Source organism: Taudactylus pleione, unplaced genomic scaffold, assembly GCF_031769625.1.
Source record: "Taudactylus pleione unplaced genomic scaffold, aTauple2 ptg000344l, whole genome shotgun sequence".
NCBI classification, from domain to species: Eukaryota; Metazoa; Chordata; class Amphibia; order Anura; family Myobatrachidae; genus Taudactylus; species Taudactylus pleione.
This window is the reverse complement of record NW_028284745.1, coordinates 297653-314998: the sequence shown is the minus strand read 5'-3', so window position 1 is coordinate 314998 and position 17346 is coordinate 297653. Positions and strand designations below refer to the sequence as shown.

The 17346-nt window shown below is 46.7% G+C and overlaps 1 protein-coding gene across 3 annotated transcripts in view; it reads right to left on the bottom strand.

The window, feature by feature from the left end:
• Positions 1–4827: 4827 nt before the first annotated feature.
• The window catches only part of MAP6 (microtubule associated protein 6), a 133047-nt gene continuing 120528 nt past the window's right edge, over positions 4828–17346 (bottom strand). For 2 of the 3 annotated variants that reach the window (XM_088444007.1, XM_088444008.1), the window contains exon 4: positions 4828–5025. In XM_088444007.1, coding sequence (XP_088300133.1) covers positions 4965–5025 — 61 coding nt within the window. In that variant the 3' untranslated portion in view covers positions 4828–4964. The remainder of the gene's footprint in view (positions 5026–17346) is intronic. The other variant, XM_088444012.1, reaches the window with a different exon arrangement.

The following is a 17346-nucleotide window of genomic DNA, read 5'->3' as shown; positions in this document are numbered from 1 at the left end:
CCATGTAAATACCTGGCTATCACCATGTAAACACCTGGCTATCACCATGTAAACACCTGGCTATCACCATGTAAACACCTGGCTATCACCATTTAAACACCTGGCTATCACCATGTAAACACCTGGCTATCACCATGTAAACACCTGGCTATCACCATGTAAACACCTGGCTATCACCATGTAAACACCTGGCTATCACCATGTAAACACCTGGCTATCACCATATAAACACCTGGCTATCACCATGTAAACACCTGGCTATCACCATGTAAACACCTGGCTATCACCATTTAAACACCTGGCTATCACCATGTAAACACCTGGCTATCACCATGTAAACACCTGGCTATCACCATATAAACACCTGGCTATCACCATGTAAACACCTGGCTATCACCATGTAAACACCTGGCTATCACCATGTAAACACCTGGCTATCACCATGTAAACACCTGGCTATCACCATGTAAACACCTGGCTATCACCATGTAAACACCTGGCTATCACCATGTAAATACCTGGCTATCACCATGTAAACACCTGGCTATCACCATGTAAACACCTGGCTATCACCATGTAAACACCTGGCTATCACCTGCCACACCTCACAGCATTACACAAACCACTTGTGTGCAATGACTGTCATTTATTCATTTTATTTTTATTCTAGATTTTTGTTATGTCACACAATCAGATCACCTATTTCCTTTTGTAATGTGTCTGCGTCATCACACGGTATTAGGTTTATAGCATGTCCAGTAGTACATAGTAATGAGAAAGCGAGAGGTAAGGGATGACTAATGGGTACAGGTGGATGGGGAATAATCATGGGGGTATACAATTGCAAAGACCATCGCTCCTATACCTAACATCAAGCTGCTAATGTTACTACATAAACATACAGAGACTATTGTAATGTACACACACAAACAGCTGCCCTGTTCCCAGAACAGAACGAACGCCCCAAACGGTCGCACAGTCCTCTGGTTGTATCAGGTTATTGATCAGCTGTAATTTATATGAACAATCCATACCAATATAATTTGTGCGCTGTGTTGGACACAGCCACGTGCTCCGGGGCGCCCTTTCCCAGATTACCTCACTATTGTCTGTAACGGCCGAGGGGGTCAACACACCCTTTGCTTTTAGACTTTCGCTGACCTAAGAGTGCAGCTCTGACCGGTGACCTTGCAAAATGTCTGCAACGGTGTCTGACTTTAGGAGCGCAGTTTGCGGCCTATTCGCTGTTAGAGAATTGTTGTCGCAGTGATGAGTCAACAATTTCAGGTCTATGTTTTAATTTCTCTTTACCTCGAGTTGGAAAAATTGCAGCTATTCCCTACCCTATTAAATAGAACTAGCTGCAACCTAGCTAAAGTAAACTAGTTAAATTGTTGGTTTGCATTTCGCGCTTGGGTTATGAAGTGAGCAGCTTACAGGAAAAGCTCCTATATTGACCTCTCAGTGGACGACGGGTGAAACATCCCTAGATAAACACGCGTGGCGTTTAAATGAGGGACACCCGTTAGATCTGGCCCGAGGTTTGTAGGCCAGTAAGATGGGGACACCTTGGATGGGTCGTGTGGTTGTAGTCTCTTTTGAGCTGTCATGGTACTGTGAGTTCTCTGTATGCGCACATTCAGGATGTGGGTAAAGAAACACCTTTGTTTTTTTTTAAAGATATCCTGATATGTTTGGTTTTGTGAGGTTTCTGTACCTTCGCTATAGTATTAGTAAATGTGTGATTTAGCCCCCGAAAACACAACAACGAAGTTGATCAATTTTCATAAATTTTTACCTATTTTAGATTGCTCAAAATAGACTAAAATCGACCTTTAATAAATATACCCCTTAGCCTTTACTTTGATTCTATTTTGAGCCTCGTATCAATTCCGAAATACAGTACCTGTTTCTTCCCCTATAATTAAAATACACATATTTATTATCTCTATTTTCAGGAATACTTAATACTAGACAATCACATTACAGGCTAATATTCTGGAATTTTAGTATACATTTTTGTGTTTTTTTTTGTCTTTTCTTTATATTGTCTTTTATTTTGCATTGATCAAGATTTTAAATAACTCCCTGAAAAGTGATGCAGTTCCATGTATTAAATCATAGTTTGGTTATAAAGATATAAATCCACCTACAGCACAATGGAGCTAGGAAATAAGGCCCTGATTCAGAGCCGGACGCTCTGACCAGAGCCGGACGCTCTGACCAGAGCGCTCGCTCTGAATCAGAGCCCACCTCCATTAATATGGAGCGTCACCACCCACAGCATATACGAGCGTGCAAAAAGATGGTCGCGATGGTCTTGACCATCGCGACCATCGGAACTGCGAGTGAAAGCCTGCGGTTGGGTTTTTCAACCGCAAGGCCAGGAGTGCTTTTGGCTCTATCAGAGCCAAAATCACTCCCACTGACATCACTAGTGATGTCAATGGGGCCGGCTTCAGACGGTAGGCGTTCCCTTGGGAACGCCTCCGTCTGGCAGGCATGCCCCCGGCACGCCCACCAAAGGGGGCGTGCTGTCAGTCACCATCGACAGCAAGTCCCCTTTGATGAGACACTCCGAGCGAAGGAAAGTCCTTCGCTCGCCGGGTCTCGCGCATGCGCACGTCGGAGCTCCCTCCGTCGTGCGCATGCGCAGTGGGGAACATCGACCCACTTGCGAGCATACTGCCGCTCGCGAGTGGGTCTGAATGACCCCCTAAATTCCAGTACAGAGTAATTTATATAATTGTTCTATTGGATAACGCTTGTACGGCACTATGGACCATTGTGGAACCTTATAAATAAAAGATGATAATAATAGTAACAACAATTAAGGTAATAACAATAATAATGATACATAAATTCCATCTGAAATAAATAAGAATTAGAATTTTCCAAACCCTCTGTTGTATAAAATCTCTCAATCTCATCTTCTTTTCAATGTTAAGATATCTTTAATCCCCTAGTTACTTACTACTAGTAGATGTCTTGTGTTTTAGAAGTTTAGTTTTACTTCAAAGATTATAGACAAATTGGGCCAAATATAATAAAGTGAGAGTTTGGAAAATGTGAGTAACACTTTTTAAACTCGGCCAATGTAATGGAGTCTGGGCACAAGCAACTCGCATGTTTTTCAGGCTCATGGTACTATGAGTTCTTTGTAAAAAACTTGCATGTTTTTTATATCTCACGATTTAAACTCTCATCCAGATGTTTTCCCAATTTGAAAATACAACTTGACCAATGTAATAAGGTGAGAGTTTACTGCTAAACTCTCACCCTATTATATTTGTCCCTTTGGGTTTATTTTGAACAGTAACATCAGGAACCTGCTTGTGGCGAATATTCAAAATATATATAAAATTAGTTGCTTAAAAATGGCTTTAGAAACAAATTAATCATTTAGAAAGTTAATCATTCAAGCTGGAAACGTTTGAATGACTGTTAGAGGATTGGTATCATTCGTACAGATGTTTTATAATCATCTAGTTTAAATCAATCCAGTTGTTTCAAAACAAATTCTTAAAAATAAAATCATGTCGAAATTTGGGTTTGTCGTATCATTACTTGTTTCCTGATAAATTATTTGGTTGGCAAATATCAGATTGTCTGACAATGCAATAAATTATCTAAAATTAAATAAAAGTGTGTTGCTGAATTTTAATGATAAGAAAAAGCTCCACAATCACAGATAACGTAAATTTCGGGTTATATCAATGCTCACTCATATTACTTGAAGCTCTAATTTAGCAATCTATTATTATGTGTTTGTTCTTTTAATAATCTTTTTAACACTTACTGCGAGTACTCACAATAGCTAACACTTGTGCTTTCACCAATCGATGTGTGTTGTAATATTTCCTGTTTTTAGTAATTCTCTGTTTTTAAAGATTCACATCTTACCGTACATTAATTTTTGTGATTGGTCATACTTTCGATGCTAATGCTTTCATTTGCAAGCTGATCATTATGACACAAAATAAAATTTTTAGATATAAAATAATAAAATAATATATTTTATAATAATTTTAGTTCTTTATTTTTATATCAGTCACTAAAACTCGCTGTTTGATCATAAAGATATAAAGTGACTATTTGCCTACAGTTCATTTACCTGCCTCATACTGTATTTGTGAATGAATAATAATATATTTGTAAAACATTAAAATATCATTAAAAAATATTAAAACCCAAATGCATAAAAAAACGAGTCTGCTAAATGTGCACCACATAAAAATTTGATAAAAAAAATCCATATACTGTATTGATAATCTTTTGTCATTCTTTTAACAAAATACAAAAAATAGCTTTTTCTATAAATTTGTAAAGCACGTTTTTTGTGTAATTACAATTTTTCTCCTAGGTAAAAGTATACATTTTATTGTGTGATTTAAAATGAGACAAACCTACAATTTAAAGTTAAAAAAAATAAATTTTTTTTCTTCATGCCAGTAAATCCTCTCAGCAGACAGAAAAAAGTCCCTACAAAGATGTCGCATCTGTCCGCCATAGATCTTGTACTCTATACCTTTGCGACGATATTGGATCAACATAAAAGATATGCTTTATTGATCAGTAACTAGAAATTGCATCTAAATGATTACATTGATTACACTGCATTATAATTTAGTCTGTTTTCCCCTACACACGCGGTAAGCATGTTTTCAGCTATTGCTTATCTCTGTTTCTGCAATGGCAATACTTGTGGTTTCCCCTGAAACCTCATCTGTTTTGCTCTGTGTATGCGGTGAGCCGATAGCTCGTCCTAGTAATTTCCATTATTCACACATATTTTTTTTAGTCTAATTTTTTATTTATTTTCACATGCTGGCTGGTGAGTAGTACAAAGCAGGAGATACATACAAAATCGCTAAAGGTAGTATTTATAATCTATAGGAAGACGGTATATAACTTGTGGATGGCTATACAGCCAAATGGCACGGTGGCGATCCTGCTGTAAGAGATCACTCCTGTTCTGTGTTCAGGGGCTTCACATCCGCGTCGCTACTGGGATTCACTGTCATCCTAAAATCACAAAAAATATGATTATCATAATAATATTAAGGGGTCTATTTACTAAGCAGTGTTAGGAGACAGAGTGAAAAGTGATAAGCCAATCAGCTCCCAACTGTCATTTTTGAAACACAGCCTGTGAGATGATAGTTGGGAGCTGATTGGCTGGCATCTTATCACTTTCTTATCACTTCTTCACTCTGTCTCCTAACAATGCTTAGTAAATAGACCCCTTATTTCTGTGTTAAAGGTAATCATTTGTGGAACAGTAACGACATATAAATTGCAGCTTAACTTTAGTTCCTTTATAAATGCAGAGGGGGAGATTTATCAGACCTTCAGAAGGGATGATAACTCTCCCCCTTAGTACTTTAACTACCAGGTTGGGAACCAATCGGTGGGTCCTGGACCTGGCACCGAGCTCTCCAGCTGTCAGCAACTATGGGAAGTTCAGTGATGGCGGTGGCCGCTACAGCACGCATTTACAGTACACTACGTGCAACATGGATCTGATGCAGTTCTCACTGCTTTCCAGGGCTCTATAAATTCCTCTTTACTGCAGACGATTATTTAGAAGATATTAGTGAACATGTTATTATGGGCTTATAGTCACCTTCTCATCAGCAAGGGTAATTATTAAAGAATAATTATTAAATTAATAAAGAATATGGGTAAATTATTAAAGAATATGAGAAACTATGGGTCTGATTCAGAGGCTTGCGCAATCTACACGCCATGCCGATAACACGTAGTTGAGCAATTATTTGCGACTGCACATGCGCAAAAAATTCAGAAGACCCCCTACGGCGCCTCCGTTACACAGAGTATATACACAGAGATGCTGTTGTGATCAGGGCAGATGCCAGACGGTATCAGAAATGGGGATGGGTCATATACTGTGCCAGGGTCATCTTAAGAGAGGAGGGGGTCCATGTGCATTCCACGTCCGGGGCCCTCTCCTCTCTGTCTGGCGGCTGGCAGCTGACTGACGCGGCTGGCCGGCCACCGCAGCATCAGTAGACTCTGGGCACTAGAGCGTCGGCGCAGGTATTCTAAATGCCGGCATCCCCCTGCGGTGGCATTAGCATATATCTCTGAATGAGGCTCTTTGTGTCTACCTGATTTTCCAACTTACTTTCATACAGTAAATCCGAGTTTACCAATTACTTTTGTTCATTTCAGTTTTTACTGCTTTTCATATTCATTACATATTTGTTAAACTAAAGTGTTTGGGGCATATTTGTTAATATTTGTTAATTATCTGGTCTTAGACCCAAAAGTTATAATTTAAGAAATTAAGATTTGCCAGAATGTATTAAAAATCACATGTAGGAAGAACAGGAGCTTGGAAAGTAACCTGTCCCTGCAATGTGTTAGAGGAGTGAAGTGACCGCTAATGGAATCACGCCTCTGTCAGGACGCTGCAGCTCTGCTACGCACGTGTGCTCTGCTCACCACATATGTGTACTGGTCATTGCCTGGGAGCAGGGCAGGCGCAACCCACTCAGCAGATCCTGCACTGCAGGGAGGCGCCAGGCTGGAGAGGCACGCTCCCTGCAGAGCTGCTGGGCCCTTTGTTGCAGCTGCCGTCACACTGTATGACAGGCAGCGCAGCTTTAGCCTACTGCAGAGAATAACGGCTGAGTCTGAACGGCTCTCCTCTGCGCTGCGGAGCTTGCTGTGCTGTGTTCTGTCAAACTGAATGATGACAGCCAAGCAGCAGGCTGAGCCTCTTCACCAGCAGCACTGCCCCCGGGTCCCAGCCACATCCCTCTGATGAACCAATTTTTTTTTTCTTGTACCGGAGCTGCCTGCCACGGCCCGCAGTTAAGCCCCGCCCCTCCTGACATTTGGCTCTGCCCCCTTTTCAACAAGCCACAAATCGATTCAGTGACCTGGTCCAACTGGTCCTCCCCCTGAGTCCCCTCCTTTCTCCTCTCCTCCCCACCTGACCTGGCTCTCCTCCCCTCCCCTCCTCGACCTGGCTCTCCTCCCCTCCGCTCCTCGACCTGCCTCTCCTCCACTCCCCACCTGCCTCTCCTCCACTCCCCACCTGCCTCTCCTCCACTCCCCACCTGGCTCTCCTCCCCTCCCCAGCTGACCTGGCTCTAAATCACAGGTTCTCAAACTGGGTCCTCAGGACCCCAATCAGTGCATGTTTTCCAGGTCTCCTCACAGAATCACAAGTGAAATAATTAGCCCCATCTCTGGATCTTTTAATGTGTGTCAGTGGGTAATGAATACACCTGTGCACCTGCTGGGTGACCTGGAAAACGTGACCTATGTGGGGTCCTGAGGACCGAGTTTGAGAACCACTGCTCTAAATCATTATTCATCACTAGTAAGCCATAGGCACAGGCCTCCTCCAGTGTGTGGAAAATGCACGGCTTTGTGGTGAACATAGTAATTACCCAAAATACACAAATAAAAGTTCTGGCACACAAATACTAATCAATAATTAAACTCTCTATGATCACTTGACTAGAAAAGAAGCAGCTCCCAATTAAAGCACTGGTTTGCTCAATAACGCTCTAACAAAAAATATATATCTCAAAGAGACCACTTCATTTAAAAATGTAAAAAATTTTAATTACCCCCCCCCCCCATTTCACAATGACACTTTCACAGTGTTACTCTGGCCCCTTCGCCCTCCATATAATTTTAATTGTTTACAAAGATAAGTTCACATCACTGCCTCCTGCTATAAGTAGCTAGCATAATGCTAATGTGAGAGGCTAGCAGGCTACGTGGCCCTTCTAATAATTAGAGATGAGCAGGGAACCGGACCTACCCGAATTTAGGGGATTCGGGGCGATCCGAGCGCAGCCTGCCCCGTATCCCTGACCCGAGGCAAAACCTCGCGACCCCTCTGTCGAGTCGCAAGGTTTTGTTTTCAGCGGGCTTAATGCTGATTGGCTGAGAGAGCCGTCTGTCATGGCTCTCATCCCCCATTGCCGACACCGCCGCTGCCGACACTCCTGCACTGCTGCCCAACGTACTGAGGACACCGTCAGCGACCACCACACTGCCGACACTCCCACAGTGAGGACACCACCAGCACCCCTGCACTGCCGACACAGTCAGCAATCCTACACGGAGGACACTGCTGGCACCCCTACTCTGCCGACATCACCGGCACCTTGCATTGAGAACATCCTCGCACTGCCAACGCAGCCAGCAAGCCTGCACTAAAGACACTGCTGGCACCCCCGCACTTCCGACATCGCCAGTACCCTTCACTGAGGACACTGCCAGTACCGCAGCACTGCCATTCCATGTACTGAGGACACTGTCAGCAACCCCGCTCTGCCGACACTGCTGTCACAGTAAGTGCACTATTGGTGTATCCAACCCACACTGTATTACACACTGTATCCGTGTTGGAAATTAGAAACTGAACTGCCACATGTTAGTGCCGCCCACTGTATCACTTAGCTTAGTCAGCCAGCTAGCTGGATGCAACCTTTTGGCCTTAACTAGATTAAGCAAACAATATTGTGAGGTGGTCAAAATTGATTGGAAATTGCTGGAAATAAATGTTATTGAGGTCTATTATACTGTAGGAACAAAAACAGGCCCATTTTATGTGATTTTAGCTGTTTTTATGATTTTTTAAGTAAAAATCAAGATCCAAAAACAAAACGCGAAAACAAAACACGCAGGTGAGGTTTTGGAAAAACCAATCCAGATGCAAAACCAGGGTAAACCAGATCCAAAATCAAAACACGGGGGTCAGTGCACATCTCTACTAATAATACAATGTTCTCTATAGCCCGCGATCCACATCGTCCCCTGACCCCACAATGCCGTCTAACCGAAAACACCAGCTTTCAAAACCAAAACAGCAGTGGTTCCCAAACTGTGCACTGCAGCTCCCTGGGGTGCTGCGGTGCTCTCACCGGGGTGCCGCAGCGGACGGTGGCCTAACGAGGTCGCCCAGTATATATATTTTTTATTGATATGTTTTTCATTCACGAGTGGAGTGGGGTGATGAGCGGAGTGGACCAGGGGGTGAAGGGGAGGCAATAAGTAGTAGGAGCGTGTGGGAGCGGTCCTGTTAGTGGCAGTGAATCGCAAGGCTGCCTGTTGCTGAATGAGGTCCCACAACGCAGAGCATGTCTCACTTCCTGTATGATCTGAGGAGCGATGCTGCAAAATGGGGCTGGAGATCACAACTAAATGTAGGTAAGGGGAGGGGAGACATAGAGGAGGGCAAATGGAGAGACATGGAGGGGCTACAATGAGAGACATAGAGAGGGACAAATGGAGAGACATGGAGGGGCTACAATGAGAGACATAGAGAGGGGCAAATGGAGAGACATGGAGGGGCTACAATGAGAGACATGGAGAGGGGCAAGTGGAGAGACATGGAGGGTGGCAAATGATGAGACATGGAGGGGGTAAATGGAGAGACATGGAGGGGAGCAAGTGGAGAGACATGGAGGAGACAAGTGGAGAGACATGGAGGGGGCAAATGGAGAGACATGGAGGGGAGCAAGTGGAGAGACATGGAGGGGGCAAATGGAGAGACATGGAGGGGAGCAATTGGAGAGACATGGAGGGGGCAAGTGGAGAGACATGGAGGGGGCAAGTGGAGAGACATGGAGGGGGCAAATGGAGAGACATGGAGGGGAGCAAGTGGAGAGACATGGAGGGGGCAAGTGGAGAGACATAAAGGGGGCAAATGGAGAGACATGGAGGGGGCAAATGGAGAGACATGGAGGGGAGCAAGTGGATAGACATGGAGGGGAGCAAGTGGAGAGACATGGAGGAGACAAGTGGAGAGACATGGAGGGGGCAAATGGAGAGACATGGAGGGGAGCAAGTGGAGAGACATGGAGGGGGTAAGTGGAGAGACATGGAGGGGGCAAATGGAGAGACATGGAGGGGGCAAATGGAGAGACATGGAGGGGAGCAAGTGGAGAGACATGGAGGGGGAAATGGAGAGACATGGAGGGGAGCAAGTGGAGAGACATGGAGGGGGCTGCAATGAGAGACATTGAGAGAGGCAAAGGGAGAGACATGGAGAGGGGCAAAAGGAGAGACATTGATGAGTGGGGAAGTAAAGACATGGAGGGGCTGCAATGAAGACATGGAGACGGGCAAATGAAGAGGCATGGAGGGGGCTGCAATGACAGACATAGAGGGGGTTGCAATGAGAGACATGGAGACTGGGAAATGAAGAGGCATGGAGGGGGCTGCAATGAGAGACATTGGAGGGATAAAGGGAGAGACATGGAAAGGGGCAAAGGGAGAGACATGGGGGGAGAGAGACATGGAGAGGGGAAAAAGGAAAGACAATGAGGGGGGGAGGGAAAGACATGGAGGGGCTGCAATGAGAGACATGGAGACGGGCAAATGAAGAGGCATGGAGGGGGCTGCAATGAGAGACATTGGAAGGGGTAAACGGAGAGACACGGAGAGGGTAAACGGAGAGGCATGGAGAGAGTTAAATGAAGAGGCATGGAGGGAGCTGCAGTGAGAGACATTGGAGGGTGTAAAGGGAGAGACATGGAAAGGGGCAAAGGGAGAGACATGGAAAGAGTTAAATGGAGAGGCATGTAGAGAGCTGCAATGAGAGACCTGCAGAGAGGCGAATGGAGAGACATGGATGGAGATAAGCAGTGAATTTTAGGACACAGATGGATCACACACATTGAATCAAGCAGAGGCCTAAATTATCCTGTAATGTGACAGTTACTGAACAGATAAAAGGAAACTGAACCTAGAACTGAAACCCTGATATGCCCAAGGTGTGTAACTCCTAACCTCTGCCTCGCGCACCTTATTTTACTGCTCTCTAAATTGCTTCTTGAATGGAGGATGTATTACAGGTAGCAGCCCCCTCCCCCTCATGTCTCGAGCTACCCCTGCAGCCTGCATGGCCAGTGTGTCTGTACACTGAAAATATATAAGTTGAATTAGAAACTGTTCAGCTCAGGGTGCGCTTCTATAGACCTCGGAATCCAATGATACAGTAATATATTTTATTAAAATCATATATGAAAAAATAGACATAAAAAACACATAAAAAATGTATAAATCAGCACGCTATACATCCATTGTTTCTATATCTCGCAAATTATTGCATTGATATCATGTGTGAGCATTCAAAAGTTCACTTTTATTAATAGTAGAGACGACTCCTTGAAATGGTACAAAATGTTCCCTACCCTCCAGCTCCGTCAATAGTTAGCAGTTCCAAATAGTATGTGTAACAAAGTGATACTGCTTTTATACCTAAATTCCGGGTCTGACCCCGGAGGTTGGAACAGGGGGCCTGATTCAGACCCGGTCGCTAGGCTGCTCTCGCATGTAGCCTGCTGATGTTTGCAATCTGTGCATGTGTATAAGACGCACCCCCGTTTGTCTGTAGTACACTGACTGAGCCAGCGCACAGTCGCAGACTGCCTGTCACTGCTAGTGTGGCCGTGGCACTATCACTGTGTGCCAATCCTATCAGTGGCGGGGGCCTGGGCACTGTTGAGAGAGGTGGTAAGGCCCAGTAGGTAGTCCCCCAATCTCCCGGTGGCCCATGGCAGGCCTGTTAAACAGGCATTAGAAGCTACAACACACAAATATGTAGTTATTGGGAACATATGGACAGACAGAGAGACCGTTAAAGCAAGCATCCACGTGCCTTCCCGCCTACATTAAAATATATTATACTGGCAATCGTTCAATTAGTGCTTATAGGAAAACAAAACAGGAAGGAGCTGGGGGCTGTGAATTAGGTCTCAGAGGGCAGCCTGTTGCCCATCATGGTTTTGTGTGTTAACTAGGGTTACTGGTGCCCAGGGGAAATAAAAAAAATTACGTCCACTAAAAACTTATTTTCTGGGGTACGAGCACTTACAAAGGTTAAGAAACACTGCAGTAAACTGATGAGGCATAGCCCGACTTATCAGGTCCCTCTTATATAGACCAGCTTATCTACCCTGGGACAACAGTCTGCCAACCCTTATATATTTTTACTCACCACATTATTAAAATGGGAATCGGTATGAAATACCGCCGGCCGCATTCCCGGCAACGCCTGGCCGACATCAGTAGAGTTCCCGGCAGCGGAAGCCCGACAGCGCTGGAAATCCCGATCGTGGATAGGTAAGTATTCTCTAACCTAACCCCCAAACCCTAACCTCCCCCCCAAGTGTCTAACCCTAATCCCCCCTCTAAGTGCCTAACCCTAACCACCCCCTTCCCCGCTGCCTAAACCTAAGTCCTCCGGGGGGTACCTAACCCTGTCCCCCCCAGGGGGTGCCTAACCGTAACCCTCCCTCCCCCTAGCCTGACCCTAACCCTCCCGGGGGGGTCCCTAACCCTAAGTCCCCCCCGGGTGGCCTAAACCTAACCCTCCACCCCCCGCGGCTGTCCGCTCGTGGCGCCCGGCATCCCTTCGATCGGGATGCCGGGCGCTGGTCTCCCGGTGTCGGGGAAATGACGGGAGTCTACATCTAGATGCCCGGCATTTCATCTCTCGCCGGGATATGACAGTCGGGAAGCCGGCTGCCGATATTAATGCAGCCGGCTTCCCGATTGTATACCATTAAAATGTACTCCCAGCATTTTTACTGACATTATAACATGCCCAAGTGCGCATGCACACGACGGAGGCGCCTCCGTCGTGCGCATGCTTGAGACCCGAATAACGACGGCCAAGCCGTCGTTAAGGGTCTCGCACCAAAGGGGGCGTGCTGTTGATGGTGATTGACAGCACGCCCCCTTTGGTGGGCGTGCCGGGGGCGTGGCTGCCCAGAAGGAGGCGTTCCCATGGGAACGCTTACCGTCTGGGTCCCGCCCCACTGACATCACTAGTGATGTCAGTGGGAGTGCTTTTGGCTCTGATAGAGCCAAAATCACTCCAGGGCTTGCGGCAGCGAGACCCTACCGCAGGGTCTTGTCGTAAGCCTGATGGTCGCGATGGTCTTGACCATCGCGACCATCATTGTGGCCGCTCGCTTTAGCTGTGGGTGGTCAACCACATCTATGCGAGCCGCCAGGAGGCCGCTCCAAAAAGGAGCAGGGACGGCCCTGATTCAGAGCGAGCGCTCTGTCAGAGCATCCGGCTCTGAATCAGGGCCCTGGTTCAGCAGCCTCTTCCCATTCTGACATCTGTGGGGTGCGCAATGTAGAAGGGGAGTCAGGGAAAGGCTGAGCAGCTGCAGTAACTTACTGAACCAATTTGCAGTTGATTTGAGCGCCGACTGTCCCCACACTGTAGAGGGCAGGGCATGCCACTGAGACAGTGGGCAGGGTCTCAGTCCGGCACAGATAGAAGCATCCATCTTATCCCACTATTGCCAAGCTGCACCAGCCCCCTTCTGCCCTATCGCCCGGGGCACGTGCCCCGCATGCCACACCCTCGTTACACCACTGGTGTTAATACTCAGTCCTGTTGTATTACTGTGTTAGTTCTTAGTTCTAAAGCACTATGGAGTATGATAGGGCTATATAAATAACTTACTACTACTTATACGAATAATAACTCAGGTGTGTCACCGATATCACTAGGTAATTCATTTGGCTTTATTTTTAAGAGGTTACTGTACATGATAATATAATTTAGGTGGTAAAAAACTACAGCCTAAAATGCCACATCTGGTCCCCACTGTCTTTGCGCCTTGATCATGGCACAAAGTGATGCGTAGCCAGGGGGCCCGTGTGCAGCCTCCGACACGGGCCCCCTCCTCTCTGCCTGTCAGCCGTCAGCGCACTGAGCTGTACTTGGCCAGCGCCAGAGTTACAGACTCTGGGTACTAGAGTGTGCCCAGAGTCTATAATGTATGCACAGGTCACCGGGAAAATGGCAGTGGCAGCCATTTTCTCTGTACTGCGCATGCACAAACGACGGGAAAATGGCCGCCGTGGCCATTTTCCAGTCGTTTTACAGTGCTGGACCCCAGCACCAACGTGGGACTCCAGAGAGGTAAGTAAAATTATGGGTGCAGGGTGTGCGGTGCGGGGGCCCCCCTGGACCCCGGGGCCTGTGTTCCCTGCACACCCTGCACCCATTATAGATACGCCCCTGTGTGGGCCCCCATGAGTTAGCTGTCCTGGGGGCCCCCACAAACCTGATCTCTGGACATCTCCTGGTTCTGGCCCTTCATATGAGAGTGTGGCAACACATAGCAGCGGAGTAAATGATCAGATATCACGTTATACTGGCAAAACCAGAAACAAAAAATGATGTATATTGGTATATTTGTTCTCTGCTGTCAGTGATTGTGTTCTCTCTCCGGGGGCGAGCTTTGAGGTTTGCACGTGATAATGTAAATGTGAGAGAGCGTCTCCTCCTATATATTGTGCACAGACAGGACTTACAGAGATGTGACCTACTTTCCCCGTAGAACATCTCCGCCGGCCTGAAACGACCCCAAGCCAGAGAATTGCAGCGAGGTACCAGCCAGGCCCCGTATTGAGATACAGAATAGATGATTAATCTCATGGGATGATACACAGTCACACTGATAGAGACAATGAAAGAATCACTTTAGTTTTCCTTGTGCTGAATCTTAAATGATTTCCAAAGTCACAGATTACTAATGAGGAGGGACCAAATCCTAAACGTTTCTCTTCTTTATATTATTTATAAGACAGTAGTTCTGTATCTGTAAAACATGAGCTGGGGCACTTGCCGACATGCTCATACTGTCATATAGTATTGTTATATTTTCAGGGATTATTTCGCTAGCCCCTTACATCGGTAATGTATTATCAGCTAGCCCCTTGCACTGAGGATGTATTAGCCACTACCCCCTTGCATTGGGGATGTATTATCAGCTAGCCCCTTGCATTGGGGATGTATTAGCCGCTAGACCCTTGCATTGGGAATGTATTAGCCGCTAGCCCCTTACATTGAGGATGTATTAGCCGCTAGCCCCTTGCATTGGGGATGTATTAGCCTCTGGCCGTTTGCATGGGGGATGTATTAGCCGCTAGCCCCTTGCATTGGGAATGTATTAGCCGCTAGCCCCTTGCATCGCGGATGTATTAGCCGAAGCCCATTGTATCGGGGATGTATTAGCCGCTAGCCCCTGGATTTGTGGATGTATTATCCGCTAGCCCCTTACATTGTGGATGTATTATCCGCTAGCCCCTTGCATCGGGGATGTATTATCCGCTAGCCCCTTGCATTGGGACTGTATTATCAGCTAGCCCCTTACATTGAAGATGTATTAGCCACTAGCCCCTTGCATCGGGGATGTATTAGCCGCTAGCCCCTTGCATTGGGAATGTATTAGCCGCTAGTCCCTTGCATTGGGGATGTATTGGCCGCTAGCCCCTTGCATTGGGGATGTATTATCAGCTAGCCCCTTGCATTGGGGATGTATTAGCCGCTAGCCCCTTGCATTGGGAATGTATTAGCCGCTAGCCCCTTACATTGAGGATGTATTAGCCGCTAGCCCCTTGCATTGGGGATGTATTAGCCTCTGGCCGTTTGCATGGGGGATGTATTAGCCGCTAGCCCCTTGCATTGGGAATGTATTAGCCGCTAGCCCCTTGCATCGCGGATGTATTAGCCGAAGCCCCTTGTATCGGGGATGTATTAGCCGCTAGCCCCTGGAATTGTGGATGTATTATCCGCTAGCCCCTGGAATTGTGGATGTATTATCCGCTAGCCCCTTGCATCGGGGATGTATTATCCGCTAGCCCCTTGCATTGGGACTGTATTATCAGCTAGCCCCTTACATTGAAGATGTATTAGCCACTAGCCCCTTGCATCGGGGATGTATTAGCCGCTAGCCCCTTGCATTGGGGATGTATTAGCCGCTAGCCCCTTGCATTGGGAATGTATTAGCCGCTAGTCCCTTGCATTGGGGATGTATTGGCCGCTAGCCCCTGGAATTGTGGATGTATTATCCGCTAGCCCCTTGCATCGGGGATGTATTATCCGCTAGCCCCTTGCATTGGGACTGTATTATCAGCTAGCCCCTTACATTGAAGATGTATTAGCCACTAGCCCCTTGCATGGGGGATGTATTAGCCACTAGCCCCTTGCTTGGGGGATGTATTAGCCGCTAGCCCCTTGCATTGGGAATGTATTATCAGCTAGCCCCTTGCATAGGGGATGTATTATCAGCTAGCCCCTTGCATTGGGGATGTATTATCAGCTAGCCCCTTGCATTGGGGATGTATTAGCCGCTAGCCCCTTGCATTGTGGATGTATTAGCCTCTGGCCGCTTGCATGGGGGATGTATTAGCCGCTAGCCCCATGCATTGAGAATGTATTATCAGCTAGCCCCTTGCATGGGGGATGTATTATCAGCTAGCCCCTTGCATTGGGGATGTATTAGTCGCTAGCCCCTTGCATTGTGGATGTATTAGCCTCTGGCCGCTTGCATGTGGGATGTATTAGCCGCTAGCCCCATGCATTGGGAATGTATTATCAGCTAGCCCCTTGCATGGGGGATGTATTATCAGCTAGCCCCTTGCATGGGGGATGTATTATCAGCTAGCCCCTTGCATGGGGATGTATTATCAGCTAGCCCCTTGCATTGTGGATGTATTAGCCGCTAGCCCCTGCATGGGGGATGTATTATCAGCTAGCCCCTTGCATTGGGGATGTATTATCAGCTAACCCCTTACATTGAGGATATATTAGCCACTAGCCCCTTGCATGGGGGATGTATTATCAGCTAGCCCCTTACATTGAGGATGTATTAGCCACTAGCCCCTTGCATGGGGGATGTATTATCAGCTAGCCCCTTACATTGAGAATGTATTAGCCACTTGCCCCTTGCATTGAGGATGTATTAGCCGCTAGCCCCTTGCATTGAGGATGTATTAGCCGCTAGCCCCTTACATTGAGGATGTATTAGACACTAGCCCCTTGCATGGGGGATGTATTAGCCGCTAGCCCCTTGCATTGGGAATGTATTATCAGCTAGCCCCTTGCATGGGGGATGTATTATCAGCTAGCCCCTTGCATTGTGGATATATTAGCCGCTAGCCCCTTGCATTGAGGATGTATTAGCCGCTAGCCCCTTGCATTGTGGATGTATTAGCCGCTAGCCCCTTACATTGAGGATGTATTAGCCGCTAGCCCCTTGCATGGGGGATGTATTAGCCCCTAGCCCCTTGCATTGGGAATGTATTATCAGCTAGCCCCTTGCATGGGGATATATTTGCCGCTAGCCCCTTGAATTGGGGATGTATTAGCCGCTAGCCCCTTGCATCAGGGATGTATTAGCCGCTAGCCCCTTAGATTGGGAATGTATTATCAGCTATCCCCTTGCATGGGGGATGTATTAGCCGCTAGCCCCTTGCATCGGGAATGTATTAGCCGCTAGCCCCTTGCATGGGGGATGTATTAGCCGCTAGCCCCTTGCATTG